Consider the following 17168-nt stretch of genomic DNA (forward strand, 5'->3'; position numbering starts at 1 on the left):
ACTTTAGTTCAGTAGCTTGAATTTACATGTCTAAGCAGACCTGGAGATGGATTCAAGCAACTGAACTAAAGTGTCACTACAGGCAATTAGAAATATTGTAATCTCATTGTTACTGTATGATTGACTGACATTCCTTTATCTGTTCTGTATGTGATGACCTCAGAATCTTATTGTAATCTCTGCATTCTGTCATCAATTGCCCTGTACCTATGTACCTATAAAATACCCTGCAATGGTGTTGAAGCTTTGCGGCAGAGTTTACCTCTGCCTGCCCGGTAATGCATGCATTATCGTGAGTACCGTGGGAAACTTGGGGTAAATACGATAAAGCCTAGATGGTCTGGACACTTGATCTTTCCCACGAACCCAAGTTTTATTCCCTCTTCTCAAATTGAGATTCCGGGATTCTGACAGGAAACAGATCAAAAAGGAGCTACAGGTGCTGGAAAGGATCGTACACTGAAAAGAAAATGGACTGCAAGCACTCAAATGTCATCGGGATAGCGTCCAATCCAGACACAGCCTAAAGGGCCACAGCCCAGCATGCACATGGTTCTCAGCACAAACTCTTGCTCTCTGAATACAGTAAGAATAGCTATAGGGCTTGAGTTGCCTTTGTCATTTCACTGCTTTCATGTGCCAATTAAAAGCTTTCAACATTTTTACACAGAGAGAAAAGAAAAGAAAAGGACAATACAAAACTTAACCTTCCTCATGTAATGCATTTTCAGTTCCAGCTCTATATTCATTGACCAAGAACCTGAAGAAATGTGGAACCCCAAGCAGATTTAGGGAACAATCTTATGAATATTTGCACAGAAAAATTCCTATAGTTCCCAGTATTTCCAAGTTGTCATCTTCATAATCATAATCAAAAATTTTCCTGGCCTAGCACAAGCATTTTGTATGAGCCAGCACACAGAGAATGACAGCATCCACTTTTGAACAAACTGTGTTTTTCACAAACTCAGTGAACAACAAAAAGGTGGTTTGTTCTAAGTAAGCAAGTATCAAACAGTAGCTTGATATCCTTTAGCTACTTTTAGCTAGAGCAAAGCACCATTTTCTGCATTTGTCTGTAATGTAGAATTTCAGTTCTAAAGTAAATGTGAAGCTCCTCTAATGCACAAGGGAAGGTAACTGAGAGAGAGCTTGCAACTCCTGGTTCATTATGGTTTAGAGACTAATTCTATGACCCTTGGCCAAGTAGCCTAGGGGCCACATGATAACTCAGTAGACCCTTTCCAAGATCAGTGCCTTAACCTTAGAAGGGGAATGAGAGATCCAATCCCCAGTCTCTTGTAGCTAGCATAGAAAGGATTGCATTGCCTGCCTCTGAGGTCAGAAGATCAAGCTTGAAAAGGAAGGCAAGAAAGAATTCTGGTGGCTGCAAAAGGGAGGAGATTGGAGAGACAAGATACAATTTATCTTGAGTCTCCCCCAGCCTCCTTCCTTCCCCCACCCCTCCAAAGGGTGCTTGCTAAAAAAGCTGAAAAGCCACCTAGTATGAACATAGGAGGTAAATAAAAGAGGAATCAAAGATTTTTTCCTCTGCTCCCCTGACCTTGCTGGCTTCAGCTTTGTAGGGTATAAGAATCTTATAAACCTGAGGATACAGGTAAAAGGATAGGGCCCTTAGAAACCTCAAATTGCCATCTGAACCAGGGCAAATTCTTATCCCTTGGCACATCTCCTTTTTCCACCTCCAAGGCCCAGTTGCAACCCTGGGAGAAAGGCAGCATGTTTCTATATTGGCTGCAAGAGAGGCAGGGTGAGGCTCAGACTTTGGAGTCCAAGTTCCAACATTGTAGGATTTCAAAGCTGGGAATCCAAATAGTCATATGGGCTCCCAGGTGAAGTTGGATAGCCATAAGGCTGCAAACTTATGGATGAAATATGAATCTTTTTCTATTTTCTCAGTTACAGCTCTGATCAGAAAAATAACTTTAAATTATTCTTAACCTCCTCATTGCATTTAAGCAATATGATTATAGCCAATTAAAGAGTTGGGGGCAGTTTCACATAGCCTTCCAAGCCCTGTGCTACTCCCATTCCCAATATCCCAGCATGTGATTTGTAAAAACCTAGACACAAACTGGCTTTGATTGTGCCCTTCCCTTCTCTGAACAAGAATTATCACTGGCCTCATCTACTTGCGTAAGACACTGTACCACGATCCTTTCCCATTACTTCATTATATGGTTCATTAACTTAACATCCTTATAATTTCCACATTCCTTGGTGTCTACTTTGTTCTTAAAATCGGGCACTTAAGTACAAACTCTCTATGCTTTAAAGATCTTCCTCTCTTCCTTAAAAATCAAATTCAGAAACATCACTAAGAAGAAATCAGGTTACCACCACATCCTTTTCTTTTCCTGCTTTGTGCCCTGCTCTACATATTTCTCCTTCTAACACACACTGTAAAATTTCTCATCAGTAACATCTCTGTACACAGATATAAATACTTGTGCTAGGCTTCATGTTCCTAATGGTATACAGAAGAGATGGACTGGTCTAAACCTCTTGAACCTCTTTCAGCTGCAGAAGCTAATTTCATTTCAGATAATTTCTTAGTGCCCACATTCCAGAGGCTGTCAGGGCTGAAGGCAAATTGCAGCTGAGTCAGAAGTGAAAGGGGTACAGCCAAAATATAAAAAATAGCAGCATAGTGTAGTTGAAAACTCTTACTGTCAATGACTAAGCCTTAGGAGTAGCATTTCAACCTTTCAGAATGTGGAAAAGTGAACAAAAGCCAGAAAAACAGTAAACAATTGGCACTTAGAAGTGTGGGACTAGCAGAAGTGTGAGTCCTCAGGAAGCCTAGAGTAGGCTCTCAGACATGAAGTTATCCACTGCTGGACTAATCCTTGAATATTCAACTATTTTTATTTTAATTTTTGCATAGCGTCAGAGCTTCACTCAAGGTTCATTTCAACCTGATATTTTACATTGGCCATTAATATTTCTAATTTGGACGGTAAAACTAAGAAATAAGCTACATTGAGAAGGCTATGAAAATGTTTGTGCCTTATCAATTAGAATGGATGCAGTCATAGCTAATAAAGCATAGATTAGTAAAATGCCTAATTATTTTATAATTTTCTTTCTTTCTTGCAAGGCTATTAATTTCCTCCTTTACTGGTTCCCAGCTCCTTGTATAATATTATCTGAGGAATTCCCTTTAACATGAATACCCATCCACTTTATTTCTTCCTTTTACTTTTGCTTTCCTGTAAACAATCTGAAATTCCCTACAGATGCTATTACATTGGTATAATGTGAAAGAGCACCAGATTCTGCAATCTCTTCATTCTGAATAGAATTTGCAAATAAGTGTACAATATGTGTTTTGACCAGAGGACCATGGATAGGATTAGAACTGTGCTGTCCATCCAACACAGCAGTGAACAAGCATGGGTAAAACAACCAGAACCAGTAGCAAGAGTGTAAATCAGTGGGCATTGAAAACAAATTTAACTATTGCTGCATTGACTTACGTAGTTTACATCTAGTGTTTGGATACAGCCTGCACTGCTGCCATCTCAGTCTCAATCACTCCAGAGTTATATCTGAACTAGTATCTCTGACCATAGGTCTCTCTCCAAAATAAATAAGGATGCAATCCCTGAAGCACTGTTGATAGCAGCAGCATTCACTTTAATAATGTTTGCCTATGATCTAAATACCTTATTCAATACAAACAGTCTTATTTACTTCAGAAGTGTATCTGAGGACAAGGAGGGATAATTGCCTGTATGTGTCGTGTAAAGAATTGTGCTTGTGCAGGCAACTAGGAAATGAAATTTTTCATTGAAATGATGGCTCTTTTAACAGGAAGACTGATTCAAAATGGTAATAAATTTAAGAAACCCAAAGTAGTCTTAATTCATTCAATCAATGCCAGTATTTTGCATAGAAATTTTAAATTAAAAAATTAAAGAACAGAAATTAAACATCTGTGATTGTGTCAGTGAGTTGCATCGCACCCTGATCCTACTTAGAATATGCACATTGATACAGAAAAGGGATCTACAACTCCCAGCATTCCTCAGCCAGCCTTACTCTGTTATGTTGCTGATGGTAAGGAAGAAGCTAAGGAGTATTGGATCCAGAAGCAGTGTCACACCTTAGATATGTCTCAGAGACCATCTACTCTATACACTGGTTCTATACACACTTCATGAGAAGCCATGGCTGTTTCTTACCCTTGTTGGTCTGTCATGTCATCAGAACCCCATCATGGAGTTCAGCACAGTACACTTGGTTTCCTGAAACCACAGAGGGATGCAATGGTTTGTTGTAAGGTTTCCAATATTTACTGTAGCTTCTCATGACATCTGAACTTGGGAACTCCATTTTACCATTGGTTGTTAAGAAACACCATAGAGTCTCATGGAAAGAGCACAATCAAAGGGACTGCTCCGTGTATCCAATCTCTATTTCCCACAGTTTTCTAGTAATGCACACATCACCACTCACTTGGTTCCTGCTGGCTTGGTGATGTGTCCATAACTCTGTTTACTCTCTGCCATGAAGAAAGCAGGTGAATGCATAGAGGGAGAAGGAGGGAATCGTGGCAAAAGTGTTAACTTGTTTTAAAAAAACAAACCTTTAGGGGCTGGAGTAGCTAGGAAGCATGACAGAAATGGAGATATACTTGGAATGGGAAGAAGAAAAGATGCCTGCAAACCTCAGTGGACCAGTCAGGAAGAAGTAACGGAATCTGACAGGGTATGATGCAGTACAGAAAGGGATTTTGCTCACAGGGGCTGATGAGATGCATGATGAAAGTGAAAGGATGGAGTTGAAAACTTTGTTTCTGTGGAAACCATGGAACTGACCAGTAGACCCAGTGAGCTGCAGAAACTGCATAGGGTTGTTTGCTATGACATGTAAACCCAGTTCATGTGTAATCACAGAAGTAAGATTACTATTGGATCACCATCTCAATATAATTGTTTCTGGCAAATTGTAATCCAACTTGGAGAACTCCTCCACCATCCTATTTTTCTGATGCGATGATGATAGTAGCAGAAAGGGGAATTTTCTTGCCCCTTTTTCTTTTTCCCTTGGCATGTGAAATGCTGTGGTTGGAATGCTTAAAAACGTAAGTTTTTGTGTCCATGAACGTAAGTACTTTTTGCGTCCGTGAAACCTACAGCATTGCTGTAGTATTATTTCAAGCAAGAGGAGATGAGAGGACGGGATGAAGAGAGTGAGCAAAAAAGGGCAACACATTTGTGTGTGTGTGTGTGTGTGTGTGTGTGAAAGAGAGAGAGAGAGAGAGAGAGAGAGAGAGAGAGAGAGAGAGAGAGAAGCTGTTTTGAGTGTACTGAAGATTGGAGTATGTATAAAGAAAGAAATAAAATAAAATAAGATCCAGCTTCAGTTGGGCTTTGTCATGCTCTTTCCCCTATTCACCCCTTTCTTCAGAGTTATATTAGGCTCCTTTGAGATCCAGATTTCTCTAAATTCACTTCTTGAAAGAACATACTTAGAGTGGACTCTTACATCAGGATTCAGTTAGGAAATCAAACTAAATTCTCTAGCAGTATAACGCAGGGATTTTTTAAAATTGTAACTAATAGGAGCAGAAGTCAAGTAGGTTCTAACTCAGACATAGAACTCTGTAACAGATGGCAGCTCGTTCAGAAATCCCCACCTCTGCACCTTGCCATAAGACAGGGAGATCTTCCACCTGGCTTCACTATCTGTATTCTCCCAAATGAGATCATCACTCATGCTGTGCTTCACAGAACCTTACCAAAATAACTGCATCTTCTTGTACATTTGCTGAAGGCACATTTATAGGCCAGATTCTCATTTCCAGTAAGAATTATTTGAGGCAAGCCTGGCAGCATTACATGAATTAAAAGAAAATGCTCTTTACCTCTCTATACATACATTCAACACTTCAGGCAAATATATGGCAAAAATATTTATTCCTGTGCCTTTATAGAGAAATATTCCACGGAAAGAGGTGGCAAAGTAGGAGACTAAACAATAAAATCACTATCCCTGCAGTGCTAGAATCTGACTCCTATATGAAGCACAGAAAGCTGTCAACAATGTTCTGTATTCAGGCTGTAACAGAAGCATGAATCCCCTAGTCACCTCCAGGATCCTTCTCTACTTCTTATTTGTGCATTATGTGGCAGAATTATACCCTCAGAAGTTTGTAGAAATAGGTGGTAGTGCTCAAAGAGGCAGTTTCAGTTAATTCGTGTATCATCACTAGCAGATATTTCTTTCAAAGCTCTTTGGTAAAACACCCATTTTAATAATTTTAAATCACTTTTGGCACAACATCACCCTATGAATCATCATTAAAAACATTAATTTCTCATTAGTATGCTTTAATTAAAATAATATATAATGGTTCTCAACAATCATGTTTATATTTGAGAAGGAAAATTGAACCTATTAATATTACCAAGAATAAATAAGCTCTGGCAGTTTTATGTCTTCACAAATGTCATAATTAGAAGCCAAATAAATTCTTATGGAAAGATAGAGAACATTTTGAGAGGAGAATAACTAAAGAACTACCAAGGTGTGGCTCTCTGAGGAAAAAAGAGAAAATCTATCCCTCTCTTCACAGTAGCAACAATTGGCCCATAAGTTTATGTACTGTGGTACCCTGAAAAATTGACATGGGAAGGGAAAATCTGCCTTCCCTGATAACAGTCAGCAACTTGCAAGCACATGCTTGCTGTATGTCTAGCAGCACTGTTGCTGTTGGTAGATGATAACCACAACTAGTCAGTGAGCAACCCATGCATTTCCATGGTGCTGACTGAGTTGGTCCCTTTTTCTGGGCAGTGACTGGAGAAGGTAGACTTTCTGCTGTCTCCTAATTGTTCAACAGCTGAAGTGGCTGCTGCAAGCCACAGAAGCATCCACTTCTGCCTCACTGGCCATTGCTGGTTTCTGCATTGTAAGAGCAGTTAAAGGAGCAAGGCACTTTGCACCAATTCCCAACCCAAAGGCAAGTTAAGATAATAGGGCAGGTGACTAAAGTGTTTGGTAGGAGATAGCTGTATTCCTTCCCTAGCTTTGTTGCTGTTATACCTTTTCCATTTTTTCTTAAGAAGCAATGGAACTATTCAAAAAAACAGTTCAACCCACTATAATTACTAAGGTCAGGAAAAATATAGTAGGGAAAATATGTTACTGTCCCTGCTAATCTAAAAAGTGAAATAAAGAAAACTGTTAGGAATATTCTGTTAAGTCCACCAAGCATAGTTAAAAAGGAGGTGAGGGTGGGAACCATGTCTGCAATTTCAAAACATCATTTTAGCAACCACAGGAGAAATAAAATGTCTGTGGGACATGTAGTAAATATATCTGTTAAAAATGTCTGCATGCTCCAGCAATTAACAATAGTTCAGCTTCACATTCCAACACAACTTTGTAGTTCTTAATAATATTCTTATTGATGAGTCACAAGGTGTTTTTTTTACTAAAATTAAAATGGATCATATCCCCATGCAAGTTTAGATGAAAATGAGCCTACAAGTCCCAGTATGCCTCAGCCAGCTATGACATTGCTTATTGAGAGTGGCTGGGGCATGCTGGGAGTTGTAGGACTTTTTTCCTGTAAAAACTTGTGTAGGGTTTTGTGTTAGCTAACATACAGTTAACATATTCTGTTAGTTTTGTGGAACTTGCAGTCCATCCAGTATGGAATGTGATCAAAAATGACCCAAAACCAACAGTTGGAAGATGCCTTTATTATGACCAACCAAATGTTACATGTGTGAGAGCTTTTGACTTCCCCAGAATTCAAAAAGTTGAAACTATGACTAATTTTGGATTTTTTAGAAATTGCAGTCCATTTTTCCTCTCTCTTATGGACCAATGCAGCAATACTTATTTATTAAAATGATGACATTTGAGAATGGAAAAAATGCCTGCTTTTTCAAACTTTAGTCACACAGCTGAAATCTTGCTTCATCTTTAGAAACAACTCTAAAGCTACTTTTCATATTAATTTACATAATAAACGCAATTATGAATACACACCATGAGTGAAAAAAGTATTTTAAAAATGCATGTATCAGAATTCTGGTGTGGTTAAGTTTCCTTCCATCATTCCCTTATTTGCTGTGCAATACATATTTTAAAGAGTATAAATGTTCATTGTGGAAAAGGTAACAAATGATGAAAATAAATGGTGAATATGATTAAAAGAAAAGCAGAGATTCTAGCAGGACTGAACAGGCAATTGGCCAGTGTAGGTTCCTGTTCAGGTACTTTATTTTATATTTCAGCAGGGAAGGCTGGTGATTCCTATGTCAATGGGCTCTTTGCCTATTGCAGCTTGTATTCCAAACTTTATAGAAGCTATCCATGATACTTCTTGGTGTAAGCCTATGGGGGTTAAGTTCAGCACCATGGATAGCTCCTATCTCCTAACTCAAAATCCAGGCTGTGATGGATCAGGAATCCCACTTACATAGGAGTCGCAGAGTCCCTGGTGTTTTTGCATATAAGCAATAGTTCATCTTTTTCATGTTCCAGTATGTGTCATCACCAGAGCACCCTCTCTGGATTTTGCCCTCAGTTCTTTTAGCTTGCTGGGAAAATATCACCAAAGCCACCACCTTCCCAAAGTCATGCCACAACATTTTGAAATCAATTATCTGGAATATAGTTTTACTGAAGTTACTGAAGGTTTGGCAAGTTTAATAAAGAAATCTTTGCTCAAAATAGAGAGAAACCATGAGAAAAAAAGATGAAGTCCATTTATAGTGAGAAAAGTGTATTAAATTTAGTACAAAAGCAGAGTTTTAGAAATAAATTCATCAGGAATTATAATATAACTTTCCAGAACCCTAAAATATATTGAAATGCACCCTGCAGTCACTATGACTAGAACTTTAGTAATATCATCAATAGTATATCTGTTCTTCTATGTAGTTCTGTGTCTAGGTATACTATAAAAAAGAAGTATTGGCAAAGAGTTAGAATTCACTACAGTCATTCCAGCTTAGTTTGGAATCAGTTCTTAAAGACACTTGACTTCGGAATTTAGTAAGTAACTGGTCAAACGTTTCAGAAAGAAACAAGTGACAAGGGCCAACAGAATACACTCAGTGTACATATCTTAGCACTTTCTGTACAGATAAACTGCAGTCTTATACACACTTACCTGACCATAACCACATTCAATTCAACAGGGTTTGCTTCTACTTATGACATGCTATAATGCTGAGGTCAGGACAATTGACCAGGGAGTGGAACTAACTGGAACTTCTGGGTAGACATGTTCAGGGCTGTCTTATATACATTTTAGGAAGCTATACAGTCACTTGCAATGTCCTTCATAGCTACTCAGGAGCAAAATTCCCGATCCCAATAGTAGTCATTTCAACTGGACCAGGATATCCACTTGTATATCTCAACTCACTCAAATATCTCAGTTCAGAAATTCTCAGTTCTGAACTCAGTTCTCACTTGGAAGTAGACAAAAATGTATCTATTATGTGGATTATATCAAGCATTCAGAAATGTCAAATAGTTTAGAGCAAAATTTAGCCTAACATTTAGCTCAGGGTATTTTACTCTTTAGTGAATGCTTATATGTCAATGCACATAGACAAACATGTGTTTGAACCACACACATACTATACACACACCACACAGTTCTTTTATGGAAAGAACTGAACAAAAATAAACAATTCGTTTCACATCCTATGCATACTTACTCTGAAGTAAGGGCCACTATGTTAAGTGGAGCTAATCTGATGTAAGTATGCATAGCTTTTCAGCTTCCACTACATATTCAGGCTTTGGAAACTTTACAGCACTTCTCTAAAATTGTTGCATGTGCTGTGCTACAAGGTTACACTCTGTCCAGATGTCACTCATTTAACATTAAACAGCTGTTCATGTGTCTACTTCCTTCCTACTTGGTTTTCCCAAGTGACACTGAGCAGATGTGTATTCTTTCTAATTGAACACACACCTAGTGACCACAATGACCACTTAAGAATTTTGGATGGCCTGACCCACTAACGAAAGCACACCTCTGCCTGTTTAACCTTTAAAAGGTAAGGTGGAAAGCAGGCTGGGGCTCAGCACCAGGCAGGCAGCCAATCTTGCAAGGGGTGTGGATGCCATCTCTACATTGTGTGCCTCAGCTGCTCCTGGAAAGCTCAAAGTGGCACCATCAGCAGTGCACAATGTATTTGGCCACATGCTCCAGCACAAGCAAGGAACAGCTGCCTGGGTAGGTCAAGTGTGTGCATTCACGCTGAACACACATGCAGAGGCACATAACTCAAGCCATATTCCACAAGAGCGTTGCCCTTGCGGGAAGCGGAGAGCCTCATGAGCGCGCGCACGCCCTCGGTTGTCAAGGAATGGAGGAGAGCGGGCCTCAGTCCTACACCACGCTGGAAAGTAGCAGGTTTGCGCCACTTGCGATACTTCCCGTGCATCGCAAAGCCAGGCTCCCTGCTCCCGTTGCGCTCTCCGGCGGAGCCTCCAAAGCTTACCTCCAAATCTGCCCCAGCTGCAGGATGTGGATGAGGGACTGCATGAGCCAGATGCAGAAGGAGCAGGAGGCGGACCGGCTCTTGGGGGCCCTGACGCCGCCGCCGCCGCCGCCGCCGCCACCGCCTCCTCCGCTGGCCGTGGTGGTGGTCGCATTGGTGCTGCTGCTGTTGCTGCTGCTGTTCGCGTTGCCCTTGCTGGCGTTGGACGCCTGCCTCTGCGGCGTGCCCGGCCGAGCTCCGGCGTCCATGTCCCCCGCGGCCGAGCCGCTGCTCACCAGCAGCTTGCTCTCGCCGTGCCCGGCGCCGGCAGAGGAGGCGGCGGAGGCGGGAGCGGCCGCGGCGCTGTCCTCGGTGCTGAAGTCGTGGACGAACCAGCGGAAGCTGAAGACCTGCACCGACAGGGAGCCGAGCAGCACGAAGAAGAGAGTCAGCCCGAACCACCAGCGCTGGCCCCGCAGGTAGTAGTCGACCGCCAGCCAGAGGTCCGTGCCCACGTCCGCGAAGTACACGGCCACGGCAGCCAGGATCCACAGACCGTCCCACAGCGAGTAGCGCCGCTGCTCCCGCCCCAGCCGCAGGCACAGCGACGACGAGCCTCCGCCCGAGCCCCGCGAGCCGCCCGCCGCCCTGCCGCCGCCGCCGCAGCAGCAGCAGCAGCAGCCGCCGCTGCCGTCACCGGAGCTGCAACAGCCGCCGCCAGGCGCTTCGTCGTCCTCCGCGCCGCCGCCGGGCCCCGCCGACGACGAGGGCAAGCCCGAGGCCAGCGCCTGCACCGAGCCCGAGTGCTCCGAGTTCTGCAGCGGCGTGAACGCCACCTCGCTGCCCTTCTTCATCTTCAGCCGCCCCCCGTCCGACTTCGCGGCCATGATGCGGCTGCAAGGCGGCGACGGCAGGAGCGGCGGCGGCGGCGGCAGAGAGAGAGAGACCCGGTCCGGGAGCACCCTTTAGCCCGCCCCCTTCCTCCGCGCCGCTGCCGCGGACAATCCGCTCCCTTCGCTTTGCTTCTCTGGGCTCTGCCGGGACTGGGCCACCGGTGCCTGCAGGCGCTGCAGGAGCGCCGCCTGCCTGCAGGGAGACCCGCTCACCCGCCCAGCCCCAGCCGGGAGCAGCCTGGGGAGCTGTCTCCGAACCAGCGCATCCTTCTCTCGGCCTGGCCCGCCCCACCGCTTTGCCGCCTCTGCCGCCGCCACCCAGCTGACTGACGCCGGGAAAGAGGATGACCTCATCCCTCTCTTCCCCCCCACTCCCCAGCACACACACACGCGCGCGCGCGCGCACACATACCAGCCGTGGCGCCCATAAGCGGAGGGGGGAGAGGGAGGGGGTGGCACCGGGGAGGGGATATTGTGGAGCGGTAGATGCAACAGGATGAGGATTTAAAGGGAAAAAGGGAAGCGAGGCGGCTATGCCGGGAAGGGGCGGGGGTCTGCAGAAGGCTGTCAAGGGAGGGCTGGCTGCGTGCCGGCCTTGGCTTCGTCCGGCGGATGGGAAACGGTACCTGCGCAGGCCACGCGGGCGGCTGCTGCCCATCTTTTCTTCCAAGGAGGGCTGACTGAGAGGGCGCGGGGGGACGGGGAAGAATCTTTATTTATTTCACTGGAAGAGACAGCAGATTATTTATCCGCGAGGGCTGTAACATCGCTTGCAGCGGATCGGCCTCGGGGGACGAGTACGTCTTGTGAGCTTCCAGGCCAGTGCTCTGCAGGGCCGGGTGGTCTGGTAGAGCGGTCGAGTCTTCCAGGACTGCAAGCCGCCCTGGGCTGGGAGATACACGAAGGGATGCACGAGGAAGGGCCAGGGAGGTGGGCGGCCAGCGCGGGGAACTGGGGCAAGGTGGGAACTCCCCGGGGGCGCCAGTAGGGAGCGGCTGCCGCTCCCTCTGGAGACGCCAGCGCCAAAGAAGAAGCAGGTGGCCGGGGCGAGAGTCGCTGCCCTCTGGCGCTGAATGCCCGCCTCCTCAATGCCGGGCAGGGAGCGAGAGAACGCGCCGGCGGCTGCCTCCTTAGCCCGCTTTGTCACCTCCGACCGCGTGGCCGCGGAGGAAGGCGGAGGAGCGCCTTTCGCAGCAGGTGGTGCCGGGAGGGGGGAGGGGGGCGGGGAGGCGGCTCCCGTGCGGCGGAGACCTGTTCTACTGCATGCGTGCATCCTGCGTGTGCGCCGCGGGAGGGTTGGGCAGGGGGCTGGCCCAGTAAGCCGCCGCCCGCTTGCCGTGGCGGGGACCCGGGCGGCGGGGCTGGGGCGGGGCCTCTGGAGCGGGAGTCGGCTTGCTGGGGCTCTCCGAGCGCTGCCGCCCGCAGCTGGACATGCCTTCGAACAATAGGCTCCCCTTTCTCCCCTGTTGCCGCAAAGCCAAGTGAGCGGCCCCGGCCTGAAGCCATTGAGCAGGGATCGCAGCCAGGCACAGTGATGTCGCTTAGGAGGAGGCGGACTAGACGCACAGCCAACTAGGAATAACGATCCGAAGTCCCGCGAGTTCCTCTCCGAGAGGCAGCTTAGTCTTGGGCATGCAGGCAAAGCGTGCAACGAGCCAAGCCTAACCTAGAATTTCCCCCCTCGCAAAAGATGCCTTCACCTGTGCGATCAGATATGGGTGAATGAAAGACTCGTAGTAGGGAAGCAATTCTCCCGCTGGGCTGGGTTGGGAGTTGAGGCTTGATGGGTGCTCGAGGAAAGCCACATTTAACAAGGCAATTTGTTCAGCTATTCGTACCCTCAGATGTTATGCTACTTTTCCGTCTGTTTCTAGTGAGCTGCCACGCAGATTCTAGGATCTGTTTAATTTCTAAGACTTGGTCCTCGAACCTGTGCTAGATTTCCTTTCCAGAAGATGAGAAATAAACTGCTTTTGCGCATGTTCAGAGCACATTTCTCTCACCTAACTGGAGACCATGGACTGTTACCACACACTTTTGGGTTTTGGTAATAGAGCTATGAGGCTCTGGATGTGACTTGCGAAAAGGTTTGGTTTCAGTACCTCTCCTTTTTCCTTTCCTTTCCTTTCCTTTCCTTTCCTTTCCTTTCCTTTCCTTTCCTTTCAAGAAATTTATCTCTTTCATATTTTATCATAGCCATGTAGCAATTACACAAAAGAGCATATTTATGTAGTCACTGACTGACTACAAGAACTTGCTCAAGGCCGGTCATACTATTCTGGTAGCTGAGGCAGAAAACTCCACAAGTGCTTCTTGCTTCCCAGGCAATGTAACACTTCCATACTATTCCAAATTTGCTGCTTAGAGCAGCCACCATTTTGACTAGTGGTAGGGGCTGCCAGAGGAGTCAAGTGTGATTGCCACAAAGGATGCCTAAATGTTGTCCCCTCCCTATGCTTTCCACATTTGTTTGTATTTTCTGCTTTTCTATTTAATGGTAAACCTCAAAGAGCATTTTCACAAGTGACACTAACACTGTATGACTTGTTGTAGGACTTTCAAAAAATACCTGAACATGCACAGCATTCTTAAAACATTCATAGCTAAAATATATTCTTTAGGGCCAGCATTCTTCTTTTAGTTCAGTTTTCCTTAAGTGACCATAAAGTTGGGTCTTGTCACTTGGGTCTAACCTTTTTGATAAAGGCAGAGGCATCCAACGCAACCACCATCCCACCCCAAGAGCCCGCAGGCCTTGCTGGTTTCTGCCCTACTTCTCTAAATAGTGCTGTGTAGTCATGCTCTGTTGGTCCTCTGTTCAGAGATGTTAAAGGTAAGACTAATTTTATGGCAGATGTTAGCCTCCTGTCCTCCTGATTCTCTGTCGCCGTAGGAACCAGCATGGCAATGGAGGTTTGCTGTGCAAATAAGCTGGAACAAATTTCATTTAGAATCACTTATCAAAGTTACATTGTAACTTTCGATGGAGAATGAAATAATTGTAAAGTCGCTGATATATCCCAATCTAGTATGTATATGTTGGAAGGAGGGGTTGGGTGAAGGAACTGCAGTGCATGCACATGGCTGCTCCATGTGGCAGGGGTTCTTTTATTTTAATCTAATAGTTAGCAATTGTCCATCTTTAATCCTTTATTCAGCACTCACAGTAATTTAAACATGAAATATTTGTACTGATTATGTACCAAATATGCTGATTTTAGTGTTTATTAAAAGTAATGATCATTTAAAAATGATTACTAAAAGAAAAGATTCCAGTGACTATGTGCTATGATCTCATAAAAAATAAAGAAAATCTGAACTCATCCCTGTCCTGTCCAGGTTTATATTACAGGGTGCCTTTGGCTTGCCATCTTTGTTTCTGTAGAAGGGCACAGCTCCATTTGGCACTTGGAGTCACTAGGCATGGTGAGACATCAGCATGGTCTGTATCAGCCACAGGGACTTAATAAAGCATTAGGTTTCACATGACAGAAGATGCTGAGAAGTAGTATAAAAATAAGACCAGCAGGGGATGGAATCATATTTTTTTGTTTAGACTTTTCTGTTAGCAGGTAATAGCATGTTTTTGTTTTGTATATTGTTGTGTTTTTGGCTTTGTTCAGTTCTAGCAATTCTTTTCATTTCATTTCCAATTATCTTTATTTGGAAAGGATTTGTTTTTTTCTCTGCTTTTCTGTGAATGTCGATTTTAACCAATTCAAGTTCAGATTCTCCATGTTGATCCAATTTTGTAACAGGTGTCTCATTCATCAGTTTGGATCCAGTTTGAATTTTGTGTCTACCCTTTTCTTTTTTTCTTTTTTTTCCTGTTCTGTAATATCAATCAATCTCAGCATGACTGGGGAATTGTGAGGGGCCTCCTCATTTAAGATTCTTTCACTAATACCCATCTTGTTCATATGAAAGGGTAATTTCCATATGATTTTTTTCCATGGATGCAGGGATGAGGAAAATGATGTTTCAGGTTAATGAAGAAGCAAGAGGATTCTATATTTTCCTTAAAACCATTTTGAAAGCAATCTTGTGGTCTCCTAGGAGACTGCCCCAGATACCATTGGGTATAATGAATTTTCTCTACTGATACCATAGACACAGCTGTAGCCTTAGGAGAGAAATCAGCTGCTGAAGAAAGCACTTCCTAAGGATGCCACAACATTCTCAGAAGAGGTTGGGGAAGGTTAGAAGTGGACATCCTAATGGGTAGGGAAGGAGCTGGAGAAATATGGGGCCACAAGATCCACAAGGCTCTTTGTAGCCTGTTCCTATATGTTTCAATCTGTGGTGCGTTCAGAGGTCTGTCCAGCCCTGGAGACATGAGAGCTTGTAAACATTTTTGCCACTCCTATTGGTGTCTAGCAGAGCATAGGATAACTAGAAGGTTCTGATCAATCCTTAGGATTACACTTTTACCACAAAATAACAGTGAACATCTACAAAGGAGTTTATAAATTTATGTGTGTAGAAAATGGTTCATCAGAAAAATGTCCTCTGCTCTCACAAGGTCACCTAATGAAACCAGCTGTTCATTCAGTAAAGATATGTTCTTCCCACAATGCAATTAACCTGGAGGATTTGAGTGACATGGCAAGGGCCACTGGCCTAATTCGCTTTTAACATGTGTGGGACAAATTTATGAAGAAAAAACTGGGTAGCCTTAGCTAGTAAATGGAACCTTCCTGTTTAGAAGTCATACCAAAGGCAGGATAGGAAACCTGATGGGTCTTTGGTCTCAACTCACACATGGCTATTCACACATGGGAAGTCTACCATACACAAGAGATCCATATAGTGTGCACAGATTTACACATTCAGATACAAACTGAGTAACTCATAGTCTGCATGTAAGTAATGGAGAGAATAGAACTGCTTTGCCCCATCCCTTGTGAAGAAAGAGAGAGACTTCCTTATCAGAACCTGTGGCAACGTCTATGGCTGACTTTCTGACCAGTGGGAGCAGCTGTTAAGCTGCACCAGTGCAGTTCAGAGCAGCTACCCACAGTGTAGAAACAGCCAGTCAGCTTTGCAGAAACCGCATCAGATGCTGCTGCTGCTGGGCATCTCTGATGAATTGGCAAAATTCCAAAATTGTTGTTTGCTGCTCAAGCTACCTTATACCACTGGGGCCGTGGTGAGTTAAACAGGCATAACAGTAATCAGGCTTTAACTTTCTCACAACTGGCAAGTGCTGTGAAAGTAGAAGATAAAAGGGGATTATGCATATAACTTCCAGACCAGTCTGCTGGTATTTACTAGTGCAAAGGAACCTGAAAGGAATGCCTCCCGTTGACTCCTTGACCTCAGGGACCTAACAATAATGAAGTTTTCCTCTGCATCTATGTGTTGGCTGTAAGGTACAAGGACTAAAGCTTCTAGCCAGGAACAAACCTCTCCAACAGTGGATAGCAGAAAGCAGACTTAGCCTTTCCCCTTTGACAGAGCTATCTGCACTGAGCTGAGCTGTGTAGGCGTGTATAGTCCTTAAAGAGTTGTTTGTTGATAAAGTTATAACTCATCCCTTGCATAGTGTGAGTGAGGTTTTGAGTGGGGGTGAAAAACTCTGTTTCAGAACCAAACTGCATTATGATTCTGTTGGCAGTCCTTGTGATGGGATGGTGTTGCAGGGAGAAGGTGGGGTAAATCAGAAATGCAGCTGTGATGTTCCAGAAGAGGATCCTGTCTTCTTGTTCCAAATGAAAATCATTCTCTCTCTCTCTCTCTCTCTCTCTCTCTCTCTCTCTCTCTCTCTCTCACACACACACACACACACACA

The 17168-nt window shown here is 44.3% G+C and overlaps 1 protein-coding gene across 1 annotated transcript in view; it reads right to left on the reverse strand.

Annotated features, from left to right (window-relative positions):
* XKR4 (XK related 4) overlaps nt 1-11371 on the reverse strand; it is a 173117-nt gene extending 161746 nt beyond the window's left edge. Inside the window, exon 1 of the mRNA XM_044424226.1 lies at nt 10506-11371. Within this exon, the coding sequence (XP_044280161.1) occupies nt 10506-11371 (866 nt within the window). The remainder of the gene's footprint in view (nt 1-10505) is intronic.
* Nucleotides 11372-17168: the final 5797 nt, after the last annotated feature.

Source organism: Varanus komodoensis, unplaced genomic scaffold, assembly GCF_004798865.1.
Source record: "Varanus komodoensis strain SLA01 unplaced genomic scaffold, ASM479886v1 scaffold14_1, whole genome shotgun sequence".
NCBI classification, from domain to species: Eukaryota; Metazoa; Chordata; class Lepidosauria; order Squamata; family Varanidae; genus Varanus; species Varanus komodoensis.